This window comes from Poromitra crassiceps (assembly GCF_964638095.1).
Source record: "Poromitra crassiceps genome assembly, chromosome: 1".
NCBI classification, from domain to species: Eukaryota; Metazoa; Chordata; class Actinopteri; order Beryciformes; family Melamphaidae; genus Poromitra; species Poromitra crassiceps.
The window spans coordinates 63,554,188-63,573,343 of NC_139623.1; the positions used below are offsets into that span (position 1 = coordinate 63,554,188).

The window sequence follows — 19,156 nt, forward strand, 5'->3', positions numbered from 1 at the left end:
TTAAAACGCTGGAAAATCCTTGAATAAAAGAACAAAGTGATAAAATGTGTTTATTGAGTGAACCGCTCTGCCCAGCCCTGAATCTCCTGAATCATCAATAAAACCAGTCCAACTTACAATTGACAAAACAGACCCTGACACGTCCAGTTCAGTGGAATGAGCTTTTCCTTTGTGTTTGGTCAAAGTGGGGGGTGGGGCCCGGGGGATCTTGCATGTACTGTATATCCAGACGGGCGTGTTCAGGAGCGATTACAGGAGCTACTGTCTCACACTACGGACAGAATATCTCTAAATGTGTCTTATCTGACATAAATCAGCTTTTCTCATAGAAACAAACAGGATCCACTAGCTGCAGTGAGTGAGTCTGTACTTTTATGTCCGTGTAGACCAGTGGTACACAACCTTGCCCTACTCAGGAGCCACATTGATAAAAAAAAAGAAAACTTTGCAAGAGCCACAATCCCAAAAATTCCCTTTCCCAAACAGCCACCGAGCTCCAGTCTGGTCCGGTGGTGTCCCTCAGTGGGTCTTCTTGGAGGAGCCAAACCCGGAGAAGCCCATGACGGCTGCCATCTCGTCGTCGTCCTCAAAGTCCACGTCATGATCCTCCGCTCGCCGCTTCCTCCCCTTCAACTTCTCCTTTTTATATGCCTTGGCCTTCTCCTCCTACAGGGTGAATACAGACATTACAAAATGAAATTCAAGGACTTTCACGTAGTTTTTCAAGGATTTTTTTTTTTTCATTTTCAAGGACTTCACACAAAGCAAAGAATTCATTTTCAAATTTAAATTAATTTGCCCGAAAGGGGCGCATCAAATTTGCATTATATTACGGATTGTGTCTTTAACAAGCCAATTGTCGCCCCTAACCTCATCGAGGTAGGCCAGCAATGTATCCCAGACAGCCGAAAACTTCTTAAAGCAGGACTAAACTCCCCAGATGTCTGGCAGAACGGTATTCTACTTGATTTGAAAACTCTGTAGACAAGATGGCCCCTATAGCCCCTTGTACCCTGACAGAATTCCTCCAGCATAAACTAACATAACTTGGCCAATAAGTATGTAACATACAAAATAAAACAGTAATGTCTTCATTTGATGTAGAATGCAGAGGACATGTAACTGGTTTGTCAAACTCACATTCGTGGAATATTGTATTTACCGCAATGCTCCACGTTAACTCATTCTCTGCCAAAGACGTACTCGGACGTACTTTTTACAATGGCGTTCTGTGCCAAAGACGTACTCGGACGTACTTTCATGTTTTGCTTGTTTACATTAGATCAGACCCTTTCCCAGCCTGTGACATTGTTTCAAGTCAAACTGATAAAAGGAACCCGCTAAATCACGTTTAGTATTTATAGTATAGTCACCCATTTAGCTCATTGAGTGCCAATGACAGCCTGAAAAAGCCCCGTGATCAAAGAGAACCCGCTCATGCTGCAGCCCAGAGCCATGTAGATTGTTCTGGCTGCAACTGACGGTGCCTGCGAACACAGTCAATCCGCGCACACAACTGAGCCCTTCTGCCTCTGTCTGTCAGCATAGTTTCTCCACACGATTAGCCGCTAGAAAAGCAGCAGCCGACACTGAAAAGCCAAACCTTTCCCTGCAGTCCGCGTGTGGCTTTTCCACGTTGCGCTGCCTGGGAGGCGGCGCACAAAAAGCACTCCGAAAATAGACGCTGGGTGCGTGAGGCTGTGTGTTACTAGTGTGGGGAGGAGTTTTCAGCTGAGGGGGGGAGAGGGGGGTGGTGCACGCAGGGCAGGACACAACTACACCACGTCACTACATCAGAAAATATTAGCTAGAGTCAGTGAATGTGCTTGAAATGCTTCATTTCACAAAAGGCGGAATATCTCAGCTTATAATTTGAAATGCCTGAAAACGCTGAAAACAACCTATCTTCTCCGGCTCATAACTAAAGAACGGAAAATGGTATCAATAAATGCTGTCTTTAGTAGCCACTAGCCACAGCCTTCAGAGAGACTTTACAGCGAAGGGATGAGGAAGCTCACTTGTGCTTGCCATGATGATGCCTGTCTGTGTCTGGCTGCGCTGCAGGCGTTCATACACTAACGTTAAACGTTAAATGAAACGAAAGGGGGGGGGGGGGGGGGGGGGTCCGCGGACCAAGACGTTCCGAACCGTGTGCCGAACCGTGGGGGCTGATCCGTACGGGTCACGGATTATCCGTGATCCGTCCCAGCCCTAAGCGCCAGAACACACTGATTTGGGGGCGAAACACGGCAGGAGTGGCCAACGCCAACGCCCAGAACTGTCAAATCAAATCATCGACAGAGATGCTGTGGCCTGCCTCCCAATCCCATTTTTTTGACAGTGATGACAGTGTATCTATGTGGCTATATTATAAATATAGCCACGTTATAAACAAATACTGATGGAAACAGTTTTGCCCGAAATGGTTAAAAGTTATATCAATTTGATCATTCAGTGGTGTTTTACTGCCATGGAACATAGCTAACTAGCCGCCAATATTAGCCACAGTAGGCGTGGCTAATGATGCATTGGGCTGTTATAGGGCTCGCGCTAAAAACGGGTCCATTGGAGTGAATGGAGATGTTGCAACTCTCCTGGCGTGAACTACAGTAATAATCACATGACAAAAAACTTTTTCACATGAGTGGGGACTGGGGAAGGGGGGGAGTGCGCCGTGACGTCAGGTTGTACCGCTTTGTAGGGCAAAAAAAAAGCAGGTTTGAACCCATAGAGGGCACTTATGCAGCTGAAAATGATAAAGATTGTAGAATATTATACATTTGGTCTCAAATGTGGAAATTTTGACCAGAATTCTTCACACACCACCCCAAAAGCCATATATATTTGTTAAAAGTGTTTTGGGGTTTAGTCCTGCTTTAAGTGAGTTGGTCTTCAGGAACCTAAGTCTCTCCATCCGTATAACAGAAGTCATGGCCGTCAACCACAATTGAAGTGAAGGTGAAGACTTCCATTCCTTCAGAATGAGTTTTTTGGCAACAGTAGTCCCTTGTGTTAGACTGCTGCACAGCTGTAGGGAAGTTCAGAGAGGACTCCGAGCAGCCAAAGATGGTAATTTCTGCCTCCGGCTGCAGGGTTATTTTGTAGGCCTTAGAGCAGTCTGGCTTACCCCCCCCCCCCCCCATTTTTTACTGCAACGTGAGTAGGCTACGTGACCAATTGAGAGCGCATGAGGTAATTAAAAGAAATCAGACAGCGTCAGCGAGTCTGAAGCCGTATCTGCAAGCCGTCTGCACCTGCAGGTGCAGTAGTCACGTCGCATGCAACAATTGAGAGCGCATGAGGTAATTAAAAGAAATGGGGAAGAATAAGAAGTGTTTCTGTAGCCTACCTCTACCTGCTGCCTCCATTTGAAGACCTGGGATTAATTGAAGAAAGACCGATAATAGCGGAGTTTGTGATGACGCAGAAAGAAATCGATGACATGAAAGCAGCCGCGCAACGCATGTGAGTGTGTGTGTGTGTGTGTGAGAGAGAAAGATAGAAGGGGGGAGAGAGCCAGAGTTACTTTGCACACCTTGGAGAGCTCTGCTGCGCTCCTCCCGAGTCCAGAGACATATTAAATTAAATTGGCCGTTGCGGGCTGCTGCGTTGGGCTGGGTTCAGAATTTTCAGATATTTTAACAAGCTGGGCGGGGCGGGCTGGCTCCAATGACGGGTTGGGTTGGGGCGGGCCTTAAAAAACCCTGACCCATGGGGGTACGGTGGTGCAGTGGTAAGCGCTGTCGCCTCACAGCTCTAAGGTCCTGGGTTCGATTCCCACCTGGGACGCTGTGAACGCTGAAGGAATGTGTGCCCGTCCGCATGTCCTCGAATGCCCACCGCCCGGGTGGGGTCGTCAAAAGGGCCTTTCTGTGTGGAGTTTGCATGTTCTCCCCGTGCCTCCCGGGGGTTTCCTTCATATAGGAACCCCCTTCACCAAAACATGCAATATCCTGATTGCTAATGTGGTTCCTCCTCTGGTCGTTAAGGGCGCCTGTTCGGAGGGAGGGGAACTCGTTGGAATAGCGTGAACCTCCCACGTGCTATGTCCTACCGGTGAAGCTTCCTCTGTCATGTGAAAAGAAGTAGCTGGCTCGGAGGAAGCATGGAGCCAGTTTCGGCTCTCCCCAGATCGGCAGAGGGTGGAGTAGCAACCAGGATAAATAAATTAAATTAGCACTAATTGGGGATAAAAAAAATCGGGGGGGGGGGGGGAGGGGGGATATATATACAAAAAAAAACTGACATCACTAGTAGGTACAGTTTTATTGTGTTACTTGAGTACAACAACAAATCTGCGGACACCCCTGTTAGCGAGCCACCCCACTCACGTTACATAGGCTATCTCTTATGTAACGTGTAACGTAATCTTTATGGGGCCGTGGGAGGGAATTAACCAATTAACTTTGGATATAATCAAACAAATTGCAGGTCAATTAAAGTTCGTTCAAACTTTATTTTTTGAAAAACTGACAGCTCTAGTGGGAAATGCGGTGTGGTCTGTCCGTGTGTGGCTGTTGGAGGGGGAGAATGACTTAATGATAAACAAAACTTTGGTCAAAATATAAGACGGTGACAGACAGCGTTATGGTTCATTTGAAATTCAAAGACTTTTAAGCACCTTGTTTAAAAAGGGGCTATTTTCAAGGTATTCTAGGACTTGATTTTTTCTCTCAAAATCCAAGCACTTCAAGCACCTTGGCACAACCCTGTTGGTAGTTTCGGTGGATGGTTGTAAATATAACATATCCTTTATTCCCGCTAGACCAGAGTGAGAGTAAGTGGAGCCAGACCCAGTACAGCGTGAAACGGAGATAGTCTGGCAAGCGAGACTAGTCAATCAGAGGTGTCTGCTTCAGGCCAAAATGGCAGATTTGCTGTGCGCTGATGTTGCAATGGCACAACCACCTATTAGCCTTTGGTTCTTATCAAATGTAAGTTCTTTGCCCTGGCCCAGGGGCACCGCCTCACCTCCTCCCGCAGTTCCTTCATGCGCTCCTCAAAGTCGTACTCCTTCTGCTTCTCCTCCATCTTCTTCTTGTTGACCTCAAAGCGTTTCTTGACCTGGTCCAGAGAGGAGCGCTCCACTCGCATCGACATGCCCAGGTTCCTCTGGTCTGCACAGCAAGACGCAGCACAAAACACAACAGTGATGTCAACATAACCTCAGCTCAATACTGCTTCAACACCAACTTTCCTACTGGAATTTATATTACACTTTCTTCAAATGTGTTCTGTAAGATGTTGTTTTCAATGAAAGTTCATTTGTATATCTTTCAGCATAAAATTAGAGACCAGTCTACTATATACCTTTTGTCATTGTGTTTTATCTGCATATTAATTTAAGCAGCAGCCATAGTCTTTTGCTTCTAAAGCTTTGATTTTTGTATTGAGTGATGCACTTTAGTACTAATAACCTGTATAGAGAGGCAAAGTGACCGCCTACTTCCTGCTTCAGCACTGTACCAGAGGTTTTCATCCACCATTTATTTTCCCATACACATTTCGTAAAATGCGTATAAAAATAGTTTTACTGGTTCAAACCAAACGGTTCAGATATATTTAGAAACAGGAGAGATCTCATAACATTTCACTGGGACTAAAACCTAAGAAAAATGCGGGTTTAAAGAAAATGTTTTTTCAATGTTCCGAGTGAAATGTTCTATGGTCTCTCCCGATTATAGCGTTAGCTGAACCATTTGGTTTGACGAAGTAAAACTATTTTATAAGCATTTTATGAAATGTCTATGGGAAAATAAATGGTGGATGAAGATCTCTGGTACAGTGCTGAAGCAGGAAGTGACGTTCACTTTGCCTCTCTATTTAATACATTGAGGTCTGATTTGAGAGATTATGTCAAAGCATTTAATTTAATTTGTAGGCAAAATGCTTGATAAAAGCCAACATATGTTTGTGAAGTTTAATTACTTTTTGTTTTTTTAAGGAGTCAGAAGTGTTATTTGTTTTGTCGTGTTGAATAGTGATGTCAGTTAAATTTGGTTAGGTCAAAGTTATGGAATATTACAGTGAATCAGCCAAAAAGTGACAGCTCTAGTGGGAAATGCGGTGTGGTCTGTCCGTGTGTGGCTGTTGGAGGGGGAGAATGACTTAATGATAAACAAAACTTTGGTCAAAATATAAGACGTGACAGACGGCGTTATGGTTCATTTGAAATTCAAAGACTGCTCGCTAATCACCCTGCAGGAAAACCGCACTTATCAGTTACGTTCTCAAAATAGAGTCCTGCTGACCGTACCAAAGGCTCGGACTAGGGATGCACGATATGGATTTTTAGAGCCGATACGATAACCGATAAATATATTCGTCTTGGCCGATAACCGATACGATATAACCGATAATTATTATAATAAAAATAGATATAATTTTTTTTGTTTGTTTTTAACACATTGACTGCCAGCCGTTTTTTTTTGCTGTAGGTAGCTTCTGCCAAGCCGTTTTTTGAGGATTCTGGCTCATTTTACAAGAGCCGAGGATTCTTTTCTGCTTGGAGTTTGTGAACATACAATATCTCAAAAGTACTAATAGAATGTGTACTTTCTCTGTCTAAAAGAGTTAGTTTGTAGAGTTAGTAGTTATGTAAGCATTAGCAATTGAATACAGCATGGTTTTAGCGTCAGAAAAAATATTCAGAGATAAACGGCTTTTTGTGAAATTCGATAGAACAGTCACTTTAACCATTCATTTTTGGCATCAGTAAGACCTAAACAATAGTTTTGAACAGTAATTTCCTCCATAACAGCAGGAAACTCCCCTCTGCTCAACTCCTCCCTCCGTGGGCGTTCTTCTTGGCTGCAGCGCCGTGTCACAAGCACTTTCCTACCTGTGCAAATGCACTTTCTCATACTCTCGACCTCTCAAATAAATTTCTGAATAGAAATTAAATTACTCTAAATTAGAGCGAAAAAGAAACAAAAAAGAATGGGTTGAAAATCCCATTCTAAAAGCCTTTTATGGCTGTTTCCAATTTGCAAAATAGCCTGCTGCACCACAAGCGTGTCACCAGTCTCACTGCCCCGCTGCCGCTGTGCGGCTGTGCCTGGCTGTGCCTGTCTGCGTGGCCGCTCCCCGAGGAAGCCCGGCTGGACTCGCCCGCCTCCCGGAGCCCTGGCCGAGAGCTCCGATGAAGCCCCTGCGACTCTGGTCATATTTACGCTGCGTGCCTCAAAGTGTGCTCCATCCGCAATCCACCATGCAAGTTTGCAATCCCGCACCGCCAGCAATCAGCGCGGAAACGAAAGCGCCTCCGCCAATCCATTTTCATGAGAATGGAAATGGATCACACTGCTTTTTGCTTGCCTTCCTACTTCCTTGTCGCCACTTAGTGGGTCGGTGGAATGGGTTGTACACGTTGTACACGTCCAATACTTATATAAGAGATGTAAAAGGGTTAGATGCACAACCCACCGTCAAAAAAAAAAAATCGATGCCAACGACGTGTTTACACGTCGCTGGCAGTCAACAGCTGGATTCTGAAAACGTGTTTACACGTCGTTGGCAGTGAACGTGTTAACCTGTATTTTATGCACACCTGGGGTTAAAAAAGGGTTAGGGTAGATGTATGGATGTAGTGAGCATAGCTCTGACCTAACCAAATCTAACTAACATCACTGTGAACGCAAAACAAAGAAAACTTCTGATATAATATGATTGTTTAATAAAGTGTATCACTCAATTATAGTCAATACAAAAATAAAGGCTTTTATAGAACGGAAAGCCAAGCTGCTTAGTCTGCAGATAAAACACAATGACAAAAGGCATAGTAGTTTAGACTCTTATTGTCATACTGATCTGTTCAAATTTTGCATTGGTTCCAGTTCTCAGTGAATTGTAGCCTGGGCCCAATGAATGGGGCAGGCATATATACAGTCCATGGGCAGGCACTATAAACCAATAAAACCATCTGTGTCATTTCACTTTTTACTGAAGAATGCTGCCACCAGATTAAATAAAAGGCACTATGTAATGTTGACTGACTGATGCTTTTTATGTAGCCTAATGTGCGTGACTGCTCCTTTGTTTTCATTATTGGCTCTGTCCCGCAGCTAACGCTAACTAGCGCGGTTAGCTTAACGTTAGCGAGTGGTTTTTTGGAGTTAAATACACAATCCCTGGATGTTTCATTTCGGGTAAAGGGGTTTCCATTAGTTTCTATAAGTTTACGCAAGCTCTGTGTATTAAGTGCTTTTGTGGGGCTGTTTGATTACAAGCCACAGACTGTAAATGTCACAGTTTGCCAAGCGGACGAGCCTGCAGGGTAGGCCCGCTACGACTGAGCTAATGCTAACGTTAACACTCGCTAACAAAGACAACAAACATATCCGCTGCATCATCGCCAGCTTTGGTTTAACGTAATGCCAGCTTAGAGGTTTCCCCTCCCCTGGGAACCTGTGTGGGACATGGATTGCAAATTACAGTAGCTTTCTGATCATTGTGAAACTGAAAAACAGCAACACACTACACACTGGCAGCAGCCATGTTTGCGTCGCAGCTGTGATGTCACGAATGTGCGACAACAAAAAGCTCCGCTTCCGAGGCAAAAAATAAACAGGATTATTATCGGATAATTTATCTGAAAAAGGCCATTATCGGAATAATAAATAATAACGCACAATGGCCATATCGGCCGATAATTTATCGGTCCGATAATTATCGTGCATCCCTAGCTCGGACTGAGTTTGGCAAAAAGGCCTTCCATTTGTCTGCCCCTCTGGCCTGGAATGAGCTTCAAGAAACACTGAATCTACAGGAGCTTCTCTCATTAGACAGTTTTAAAGTGATGTTAAAAGTCATGGAGGCAAATGAAATGCAGGTCTGTAAGTGTCATGATTAGAGTTGATTGAATCATGCCTATCAATGTGATATATGTTGTACTTTTTTCTTTTCTTTTAATCTTTGATTGTTAGTTCAGTTGCTTATATGCAAATGTTGTGGTGATATGTTATGTAACTGTATGTCTGTAACCCTGTGCTGCCTCTTTGCCAGGGGCCTGTACTACAAAGCAAGATTAGTGGTTTAGCGAGGTAACTTCAGGTTTAAACCTGGTTTGGCCGTACTACAAAGCAAGTTAACTTCTTACCGACATATATTTCCATAGCAACTTATGCTTCACACTTAACCTGGTCCGCAGCAGGTTAAGTTGCAAGGATAAGATTAGACCTTAAATACACTGCCCACGAACCAATCGAATCAGCAGTTTGGAAAAATGGCCAACCCCTTTCTGGGCGAGTTTCCCATCTAGGAAGGAGCACGAATTGTAATGTTGAATGAGTAATGTTAATCAATGTTAATGTTAATCAAGGACTAAAGCCTTGCACTTGTTGGCTATTTTAATTAAGCCCTACTTACCACTTTGGAATATGTTTTTATATATTCATTTTTGTGCTCTCAAGTAGCCTAGATACGTTGTTTGATCCCGCTGATCGATTGCAGCTGAATAGTGAGTGGAGAAATATCACTAAACCGGCATAAAAAGGTTACATAAACGTCTCCAAAGCGCACGGTGCCGTGTGCGCAACGGAGCTGAGACTGACGTTGGGTTGGAATTGAAATGGTCATAGCCTACATGCTGGAATAGCCTACTACATCTAAGCAATTTAATATGGGATCACCTGCACACAGGCGATCCCATATTAAGATGATTCATATCTAGGCGACTCCTGCATTTTGCAGCTGCAACTGTGTTGCTTTTGGCCTGTATGATGTGATTGAACTTCATATTTCCAGCATCATTATATGAAATATGGAGATATGCGACTCTGCTGACATTACAATAGCCATGTGACCACAAAATAGGCTAGTTTTTATCAATGAAAACTATGCCCGCATCGTCTCAATTCAGTTCAGCAGTTTTCTCTTTTATAGGCTATTAGGATATGATTATTTTATTCATTGAGCATGCGTTTCTAAATCTATGGTCTAAATAGGCTTACAGATTGTGGAAATTTATAGACTGAGATTACACATTTACATTTTTACACTCGCAAAAAGCTGCTGTAGGAAATAGAAATCGCTGATCAAAGTAAATCAAATGACTGATGTGAATACAAGCGTCAGATTTAGACAGTCTTTCAGCAGACTATCCAACGCGGATTTTCATTCTGACAGGCTACATTAAATATCCGCTAAAACTCTGATCACTGCGCTTTCATTGAACGAGGAAATGTGCCTGCCGTGTCAACTCAGCTGTTCATAATGTGATTGGCCACAAAATAGGCTATTTTTTATAAATGAAATCTATGCCCGCACGTACCGTGTCGATTCAGTTCAGAAGCATTTTTTTTATTGTATTATCATTCTTTTTTTTATTGATTAGCCTATAGGAATTATTCAATCAGTCATTGAGCCTAAATGGTCTATACGGATTTTGGACTGAGATAGATTACACATTGCTTCCACAAAAGACTGTAGATAGAGAGCTGTAGATAGCCTACGAAACCGCTCTTCAAATAAATTACTTGTGTGGATAAAAGTGGTCACTTTAGACAATCATTCGGGAACAGTAATAATATCCAACGCAGATTTTTATTTGCGGTTTCATAGAACGAGGAAATAGGCGTGTCTGGCGCTGTAGGAGTTGGAGCAGTCCATATTGCATTGTGATTGGCAGTTGTTAAAAACCACGCCTCTTTTGCGGGCACGAGCTCCAGTGCACGGGCATTTTCATGTGCACGCGCTGTCAGCTTGATTAGAAAAACCTGGTTCGAGTTAACGAGTGCCAATCGACGTTCGTAGTACAAGTTAACTACCGGTACTATCGAGCTGATCTGGTTTAGACAAACCAGATCAAGGGACAGATCCTAGATCTTCTAATACAACATTCGTAGTACAGGCCTCAGGTCTCTCTTGCAAAAGAGGTTTTTAATCTCAATGAGACTAACCTGGTTAAATAAAGGTAAACAAATAATAATAATAATAATAATAATAATAATAATAATAATAATAATAATAATAATAATGGCCTTTAAAAAAGTGACTGTGTCCTGCTTTCTCTCCCACATGCAACACACTTCTCTTTGGAACAGCTATAGTATGTGTTCCACACAAGGTGCTGATGATTACTGTTGTATGCATTTTAATCTGGGCTCATTTCACATTAAAAACAGCAACTTTATGCACTCATTATTTTATTTTTAAGTGCCCCCAAAATTTTGAAAATGCCCCCACTTTTTAGATTGTGGGGGGGGGGGGGGATTGCCCTTAAAATATTTTGGTAAATTCCTCCACTGATCCTTGAGTCCAAGTGGACGTTTGAGGCAAATTTGATGAAATTGGATAGATCAGATATCGCGTTAACCAACATCGGACATACATACGGACAACCCAAAACCATAACGCCTTTGGCCTGGCTATTGCCGGCGGAGGCATAAAAAAAACTGATCCCAGGAGTCAAATATAGAACCGCTTCACTTCCAGAGTCGACAAAGACAAACAGTCAACTGACCAAAACTGGTCGAAACCCCCGGAGGAAACGCTGCTACACAGCTTGGGTGTGGGAAGACACTAGCCTGGGAAGACACTAGCCTGGGAAGACACCAGCCTGGGTGAACCCACCCTTCAACGTAACATCACAGATTATGTCTGTAACGCAAGTTTCTATGTGACTGATAGTACATGGAGGTCACGTGGGTCTGGGTTTACCCAGGCTAGGAAGACACTGCTTACTGCTGTCCAATGTTTACATAATAGACATAGTATCAGTTTTGAAGACTAAATTCTGGCTCATAATGAAAGTAAAGTGCTAAGTCACCTCACTGTACTCACGTTTCTTTCCATTGATGTGGTCCAGGAAGTTGATGGAGTCTTTCACCACACAGTCACATACATTACAGTAGTATCTGAGAGACAGAGAGAGATAATGTGGCATTAGTCTATGAATATTAGAATACAAGTAGGACAAGACAATATTTCAAGTGTTGCCAACAAATTCCTCTGTTCTTATTTTTGTATTTATTACGTCTCCATCTCTGGTGCCAAGCACTCATTAAAGGGATAGTTATGATTTTTTGATGTGGGGTTGTATGAGGTACTTGCTGCCTTCCGCCATGACAGTTCTTTCACCAAACAAACATCAAACAAACCCACCACGTGGCATGCTCTGCCTGTGTCGCTAACTTTCTTTGTTGCTGGACAGAAGCCTATTGAGTTTTTCAAAGCACGGTAATCAAATAGACGGTACGTGACACTTTTCCATCAGCCTTAAAAACACCATCTGCAAATTTGATACCTACAGCAAATTTATGATAAATTTAACCTTAACTTCCCTGATTCTAATTTAAGACCTTTTAAGACTTTTTAAGGACCCGCGGGAACCCTGTATGGCTGTTCACTACTAAGATAAAATTAGATTGTACTTTATTGATCCCCTGGGGGGGAGGGGAGAAATTAAAGTGCCACATAAGCAACTGGTGGAACAATGCTGAAACGTAACACAAATAACATAGGAAAGATCTCTTTGCACCTGCCAAGAATCTGAAGCTGTGCAGATATGCTGACAGCTAAATATGAACCAATATCACAGTATGAAATGCTAATGCTGCTGCATGCTGTCTGTCTGTTGACACATAGAACATGGAGCAGGTAAAGCATGTGTACCCTCCCATCTCGGCCTGGGGCGTCGTCTTGGTGATGACGATGGTTTTCCCCAGTTTGGACTCCAGGTCCACCTTGTAGTCTCTGTGGCGCAGGAGCTCCCGCTTGACCGGAGGCACCGGTTTGCCTGTGAGACCAGGAAAATCACCATTAGCTGAGTTTAGTTACTTTGTGCAAACAGGCAAATGGTGGCTGTACAGCAAGAAGGTACCATGAACGATGATGAAACTGTGTATTAACAAAACACTCAAACATAAAAGAAAGGAATATCAACGAAAGACAAAGTTGTACAAATCATTTGTATGGGTGTTTTCTGACAGCCAATGTTGAAAAGTTGCCGTTAACTATATCACAAATCCAAATAGACTGGAATGTGAACCTGAACAGAGTTTAACACAGTGTTTTTAAAGCACATGCACACACTCCGCTTCGGATAACGACATGTAAAAAATAACTCAACACTGTTCAGGTTCCCAGCTCCTTACCATCTTTCTTCTCCCTCTCCTCATTGAGGCGTTTCTGAGCCATCTGTTCGTACTCATCTTTGTCCCACTTGCGACGGAAGTCATTTTTACTGGACTGGAGGACAAACAAGAGACATCAGCTCACTGGGAGAGACAGACAGGAAGATTACAGTAGAACCAATCCTGCGTTCCTTTATCCAAAATAACTGGGATGTGGAGGCTAAATGACGTCACATCCGTTTTGTTAGCATTCCATTTGCAGAAAACTTGAGCTGGGAAGTTCACTGTTCAGATCCAGTCGGTAGCCATTGTTAGCAATAACAATTGACAACATGGCATTTTGCGCATACAAACACTGCAGCCTCATGTCCACGCAGATAGAAGTTAGGCAGCTGATGTGTGTACAGCTGATTTAATGAGACACAAACAAGACAGAAGTGCTAATAAACAACATTTACTACGATTATACTACTGTAATCTTGTATTTTTGAGGTTGGGGCTGCTGAGGCTCCTACGAGTTTGGAATGGGAAATACCACCTCTGGTGACGTCCCAGCTACCTTTGAACCGTAAGATTACCAGTTCCCAGTTATAAAAGAATGCACAACAATTAACGTTACTGGATCAGAACATACTGGGGATGACGATCCAGACATAACCACACAAAAAAAATGATGGCTTGGAAAAACTGGGACACATTTCTCTCTTATTATAGATAATACAGTCCTGAAAAGAAGAAAAAATAATTATATTATTATGTAACGTTTACCTGCTACATGCTTGCACCTATAAGGTAGCCTCAACGCGAGACTCTTCAGTCATCTGAAGGAAGAATGACTGAAGAGTCTCGAGTTGAGGCTACTTATAAGGTTCAATTTTCAATTTGGAAGAAGAGATTAAACATGCATGTATTGTAACCCTACGTTAATGTCAATGTCACCAGAGTTCAGTCGGAAAGCTGTATTAACAACTTGTAAAGTTATTTTTCTCTGATATGCGGCAGACATTTAAAAGCTTCACGCTACAGTTTGAGAGTTCTTCGTTGTTAACGCTAGTTGTTAGCATGCTAGCCAACGTTACCCTGACCGGTTTAATAAGGTTCCCGGTCGTTGTAAAGGATTCTGTTTTGGCCGTTACACCTGTTCAAGAAGCTCTGCTAACTAGCAACACACAGTTGGTGCTGAACTGACTGCAGGTAAACATATCAGTCATTTTAAACAGACTAAATACACTGCATCAAACACTTACTCCACTGCCCGACGCCATCTTCTACTTCTTCTTCTTCTTCTATCAGATTTCCGGCAGTGTAAACAAAGAACTTTTATGGAAAGAAATGACAGCTCCATATTGCCCCATTGCAACATCAGCGCCCAGCAGCCTCCGCCATTTTTTATTTTTGGAAGCGTGACAGCGCCAAAAGAACCTCGCACAGGCTCGCAGTGGTCAGCTGCGGTAGCGCTGGCCCCTATAATCAGCCTCTCTAAACAGTAACTCAACGGGAGAACACTCTAAACTTTGGGGATTCACATCTTTTCCGGGCGTACTGCAAATCTTGATTGAAGTGGTGTAGTGCAGGGATGTAAAACAACAACCATATTGTGGAAACTAAGCAAAATTTTTCGTTTTCTTTGTTTAGTTTTTTCAAGATAAATACCTAATGAAAAGGACCCGAGGTTCAACTCCCGTTGAGTTACTGTTTAGAGAGGCTGATTATAGGGGCCAGCGCTACCGCAGCTGACCACTGCGAGGCGCATTCTGTTTCCAAAAATGGCTCGGGTGTCGTCTCTTTCCTTCCACGCTCTTTGGTGTAAACGATTGTGGACAGGACCAAAATCTTCTGATGTTTAATGGCGGTTGGCAAACAGCATTTTGTGCATTACCGCCACCTTCTGGATTGGCGGTTGGCAAACAGCATTTTATGCATTACCGCCACCTTCTGGATTTTAGCAGTAACAAAATATTCTCTTCAGTGTGAAAAACAAAACGACGTCCACCCAAAATACTCCAAAACATAATAGTGTCCATTCTGTCACCCAGACTCACTCGTCTGGGTGTTTAGGACAAGGTTAACCCAAACACTTCATATTATGCAAAAACTGCAAAACTGCTTTTGTGAGCAGGAAGTAGGCGGTCACTTTGCCTGTAAAGAAAACTTCAGTGTTGAGTTTGAGCCCCGCCCACAGGCCCTGCAGGCAGCAGCAGGCTCCGCCCCAATCAGCTGTGGCCAATTTAAAGCTGTCTTTAATGGCGTTTGTCTGACTCTGCACGGCGGCTCAGAGACTCAACCAGCATGACAACCAGCATGGAGACAGCTCACAGCCCGCTGCACGGAGCAAACAGGTCAGTAGAGAGGAGACATGGAGGAGTTAAGATCAACCCACTGAAGTCTGAGGGAGTTATGACAACATAATCATTTGCCACCAAAACCTCCTGAGTAGCTACTGCAACTGCTCCAGTCAAAAGTTTGGAACACCCCCTTTTTCTTTATTTTGTACTATTTTCCAAATTTTTTAAACATCAAAACTATGAAACAATACAAATGGAACTATGCAGCGACCAAAAAAATCAAACAAATAAAAAACTATCTTATATGTTAAATTCTTTACCTTGATGGAAGGGCTAAGGCTTTTGTGAAGAAATTCATACATAGGATCAACTTCACTATATTTGAAACTCATATCAAATTCAAGCAGAAGCCTTTTGATGCAAAATGGCTTTTAAGAGAATGCAAAACATCATTGACACCAAACTAGAAGCATATTGGACCTGAATGCTCCATGACAAAATGATTTTATGTAGGCTATATGTTTGGGGATTGCTCTCCATTATAATAGAGAGCCAAAGTGGAACTCACTTCCTGCTTCAGCACTGTAGCCGAGATTTTCATCCACATTTATTTTCCCATAGACATTTTGTAAAATGCTTATAAAAAAGAGTTTTACTGGTTCAAACCAAACGGTACAGATATATTTAGAAACAGGAGAGATGCATAACATTTCACTCGGACCAAAACGTTAAAAAAAATGCAGGTTTGAAGAAAAAGAAGAAAAAAATTTTTTTTTTTTTTTTTTGGTCCAGTGAAATGTTCTATGTGTTTGGTCTCTCCAGATTAGAGCGTTGGCTGAACCGTTTGGTTTGAACCAGTAAAACTATTTTTATAAGCATTTTATGAAATGTCTATGGGAAAATAAATGGTGGATGAAAATCTCTGGTACAGTGCTGAAGCAGGAAGTGACGTTCACTTTGCCTCTCTTATTGGCTATAATGTGTGTCCAGTTGAGAGCAGCCACAGTAAACTCCTCCAGCTGCTGTCTGTAAATTTCAACTCAACTGTTTTATTTATCAGACAGACCTGTAAACACACCTGTCTTTATTTTAGTCTACTAGTCTCTATTGTACTGCCAAATGATCACACATGGCAGGTAGGCTAAGTATCTGGTTGGCAAAATAACAATGCTCATACAGACTAGATCCTCCTATACAAAATAGTCTGAACCCAAATAGATGTACACATAATGATCAAATATAAACATTTATTGGTTGCAGATTTTATGCTTTTCCCTGTTTCATCTCATTAGAAACCCCAAATGTAGCCTATGTCTGCTGGTCAGAGGAAGAAATCTGAAGAATCACTTTGGCCTCTGCTGACTGGTGTTGACCATTAGTTTTTATCAGAGGTGCCCAATTTCTTTCCTATGAAGGGCCAGAAATTAATCTGATGGAGGGCCGTGGGCCAAAAATAAATGTTGATGGGCCTATGTGAAATGACATCACATTAAAATGTATTATATTTTATAGACAATTTCCATTGTAAATATGAAATACATTTTCAAAATAATAAAACAGAAGTTTTACTTAACAAAAATTATTAGTTAGATTTAGTTGATTGGGGAAAAAAAGCTTAAACATTTTCAAAGGGAAATACACCTTTCTGACAAAGTGCATGCAACTCAAGGTGTGTAGCCCTACCCATAGAACCCATTCTCATTCAAATATCTTGAGGTGAGGTCGAGGGACCCCTTTGAAAATGGCCATGCCATTTTTCTCCCTAGAAAAAAATGTAGCCTAACTTTGGAGTGTTATTTAGGCCCCTTCACGACATGCAAGGTTGACATGGTTGATACCAATCACTCCGCCACAGCCTCTGAAAGACCGTAATATATTAGCAGCGATTTTGTGTGTGTGGGTGAAATACATGGTGAGCCAAAACAAACGGGGCAGGCCAAACTTGGGCCACAGGCCCCAAATTGGTCAGCCATGGTCTTTATTCTTGTAGTATTTATAATTGAAAAAAGAATCATTACTTGCAATCCTGATGTTGAGATGGCATTAAAAATGAAAGTGTATGAAGCGGCGGTGTGCTAATGGTGTGTGTCTGTGCAGCTTCTGATTCAGCCCGCGCTCGTGTGTGTGTGTGTGTGTGTGTGTGTGTGCGCTAACGGTGTGTGTCTGTGCAGCTTCTGTTTCAGCCCGCGCTTGTGTGTGTGTGTGTGTGCGCTAACGGTGTGTGTCTGTGCAGCTTCTGTTTCAGCCCGCGCTCGTGTGTGTGTGTGTGTGTGCGCTAACGGTGTGTGTCTGTGCAGCTTCTGTTTCAGCCCGCGCTCGTGTGTGTGTGTGTGTGCTAACGGTGTGTGTCTGTGCAGCTTCTGTTTCAGCCCGCGCTCGTGTGTGTATGTGTGTGTGCTAACGGTGTGTGTCTGTGCAGCTTCTGTTTCAGCCCGCGCTTGTGTGTGTGTGTGTGTGTGTGTGTGTGCTCACCGGTGTGTGTCTGTGCAGCTTCTGTTTCAGCCCGCGCTTGTGTGTGTGTGTGTGTGTGTGTGCTAACGGTGTGTGTCTGTGCAGCTTCTGTTTCAGCCCACGCTCGTGTGTGTGTGTGTGCTCACCGGTGTGTGTCTGTGCAGCTTCTGTTTCAGCCCGCGCTCGTGTGTGTGTGCTAACGGTGTGTGTCTGTGCAGCTTCTGTTTCAGCCCGTGCTCGTGTGTGTGCTAACGGTGTGTGTCTGTGCAGCTTCTGTTTCAGCCCGCGCTCGTGTGTGTGTGCTCGGGGCTGGTCTGCGGCAGTGTGGCATGGCCTCCCGGACCGTCCGGTGCCCGGCTCGAGTGGCTGCTACAGCCCTGAGCCGTGGCTGCTGCCTGGGTGCAGCTCTGTCTACGACAGCCTGGTCAGGTACCATGCTACGGCTACACACACACACACACACACACACACACACACACACACACACACACACACACACACACACACAGTGCTACCTGGGTGCAGCTCGGCCTACAACAGCCTGGTCAGGTACCATGAATGAATTTTCTTTGACTGAATGTTAAAATACATAATGAATAGAAGCCCTTAGGCCACAACCATACACACATACAATTGTAGAGGAATTTTCACAGACTGATATATATCCACCTACAATACAGATAGTCTGTTATCTCTCTACCTACAATACAGATAGTCTGTTATCTCTCTACCTACAATACAGATAGTCTGTTATCTCTCTACCTACAATACAGACAGTCTGTTATCTCTCTACCTACAATACAGATAGTCTGTTATCTCTCCACCTACAATACAGATAGTCTGTTATCGCTGCACCTACAATACAGATAATCTGTTATCTCTCTACCTACAATACAGACAGTCTGTTATCTCTCTACCTACAATACAGATAGTCTGTTATCTCTCTACCTACAATACAGATAGTCTGTTATCTCTCTACCTGCAATACAGACAGTCTGTTATCTCTCTACCTACAATACAGATAGTCTGTTATCTCTCTACCTACAATACAGATAGTCTGTTATCTCTCTACCTACAATACAGATAGTCTGTTATCTCTCTACCTACAATACAGACAGTCTGTTATCTCTCTACCTACAATACAGACAGTCTGTTATCTCTCTACCTACAATACAGACAGTCTGTTGTCTCTCTACCTACAATACAGACAGTCTGTTATCTCTCCACCTACAATACAGATAGTCTGTTATCTCTCTACCTACAATACAGACAGTCTGTTATCTCTCTATCTACAATACAGATAGTCTGTTATCTCTCTACCTACAATACAGATATGGTATTTTGTAA

At 43.0% G+C, this 19,156-nt stretch overlaps 1 protein-coding gene across 1 annotated transcript; it reads right to left on the reverse strand.

The window, feature by feature from the left end:
* Window positions 1-25: 25 nt before the first annotated feature.
* Window positions 26-14,339, reverse strand: zmat2 (zinc finger, matrin-type 2). Its single transcript, XM_083647627.1, has 6 exons — window positions 14,321-14,339; window positions 13,095-13,188; window positions 12,613-12,736; window positions 11,782-11,855; window positions 4,972-5,117; window positions 26-666 (listed from the first exon to the last, which is right to left on the reverse strand). Exons 1-6 carry the CDS (start codon window positions 14,336-14,338, stop codon window positions 520-522), a joined length of 603 nt encoding a protein of 200 aa, XP_083503753.1. The 5' UTR covers window position 14,339; the 3' UTR covers window positions 26-519.
* Between the last annotated feature and the right edge of the window lie 4,817 nt (window positions 14,340-19,156).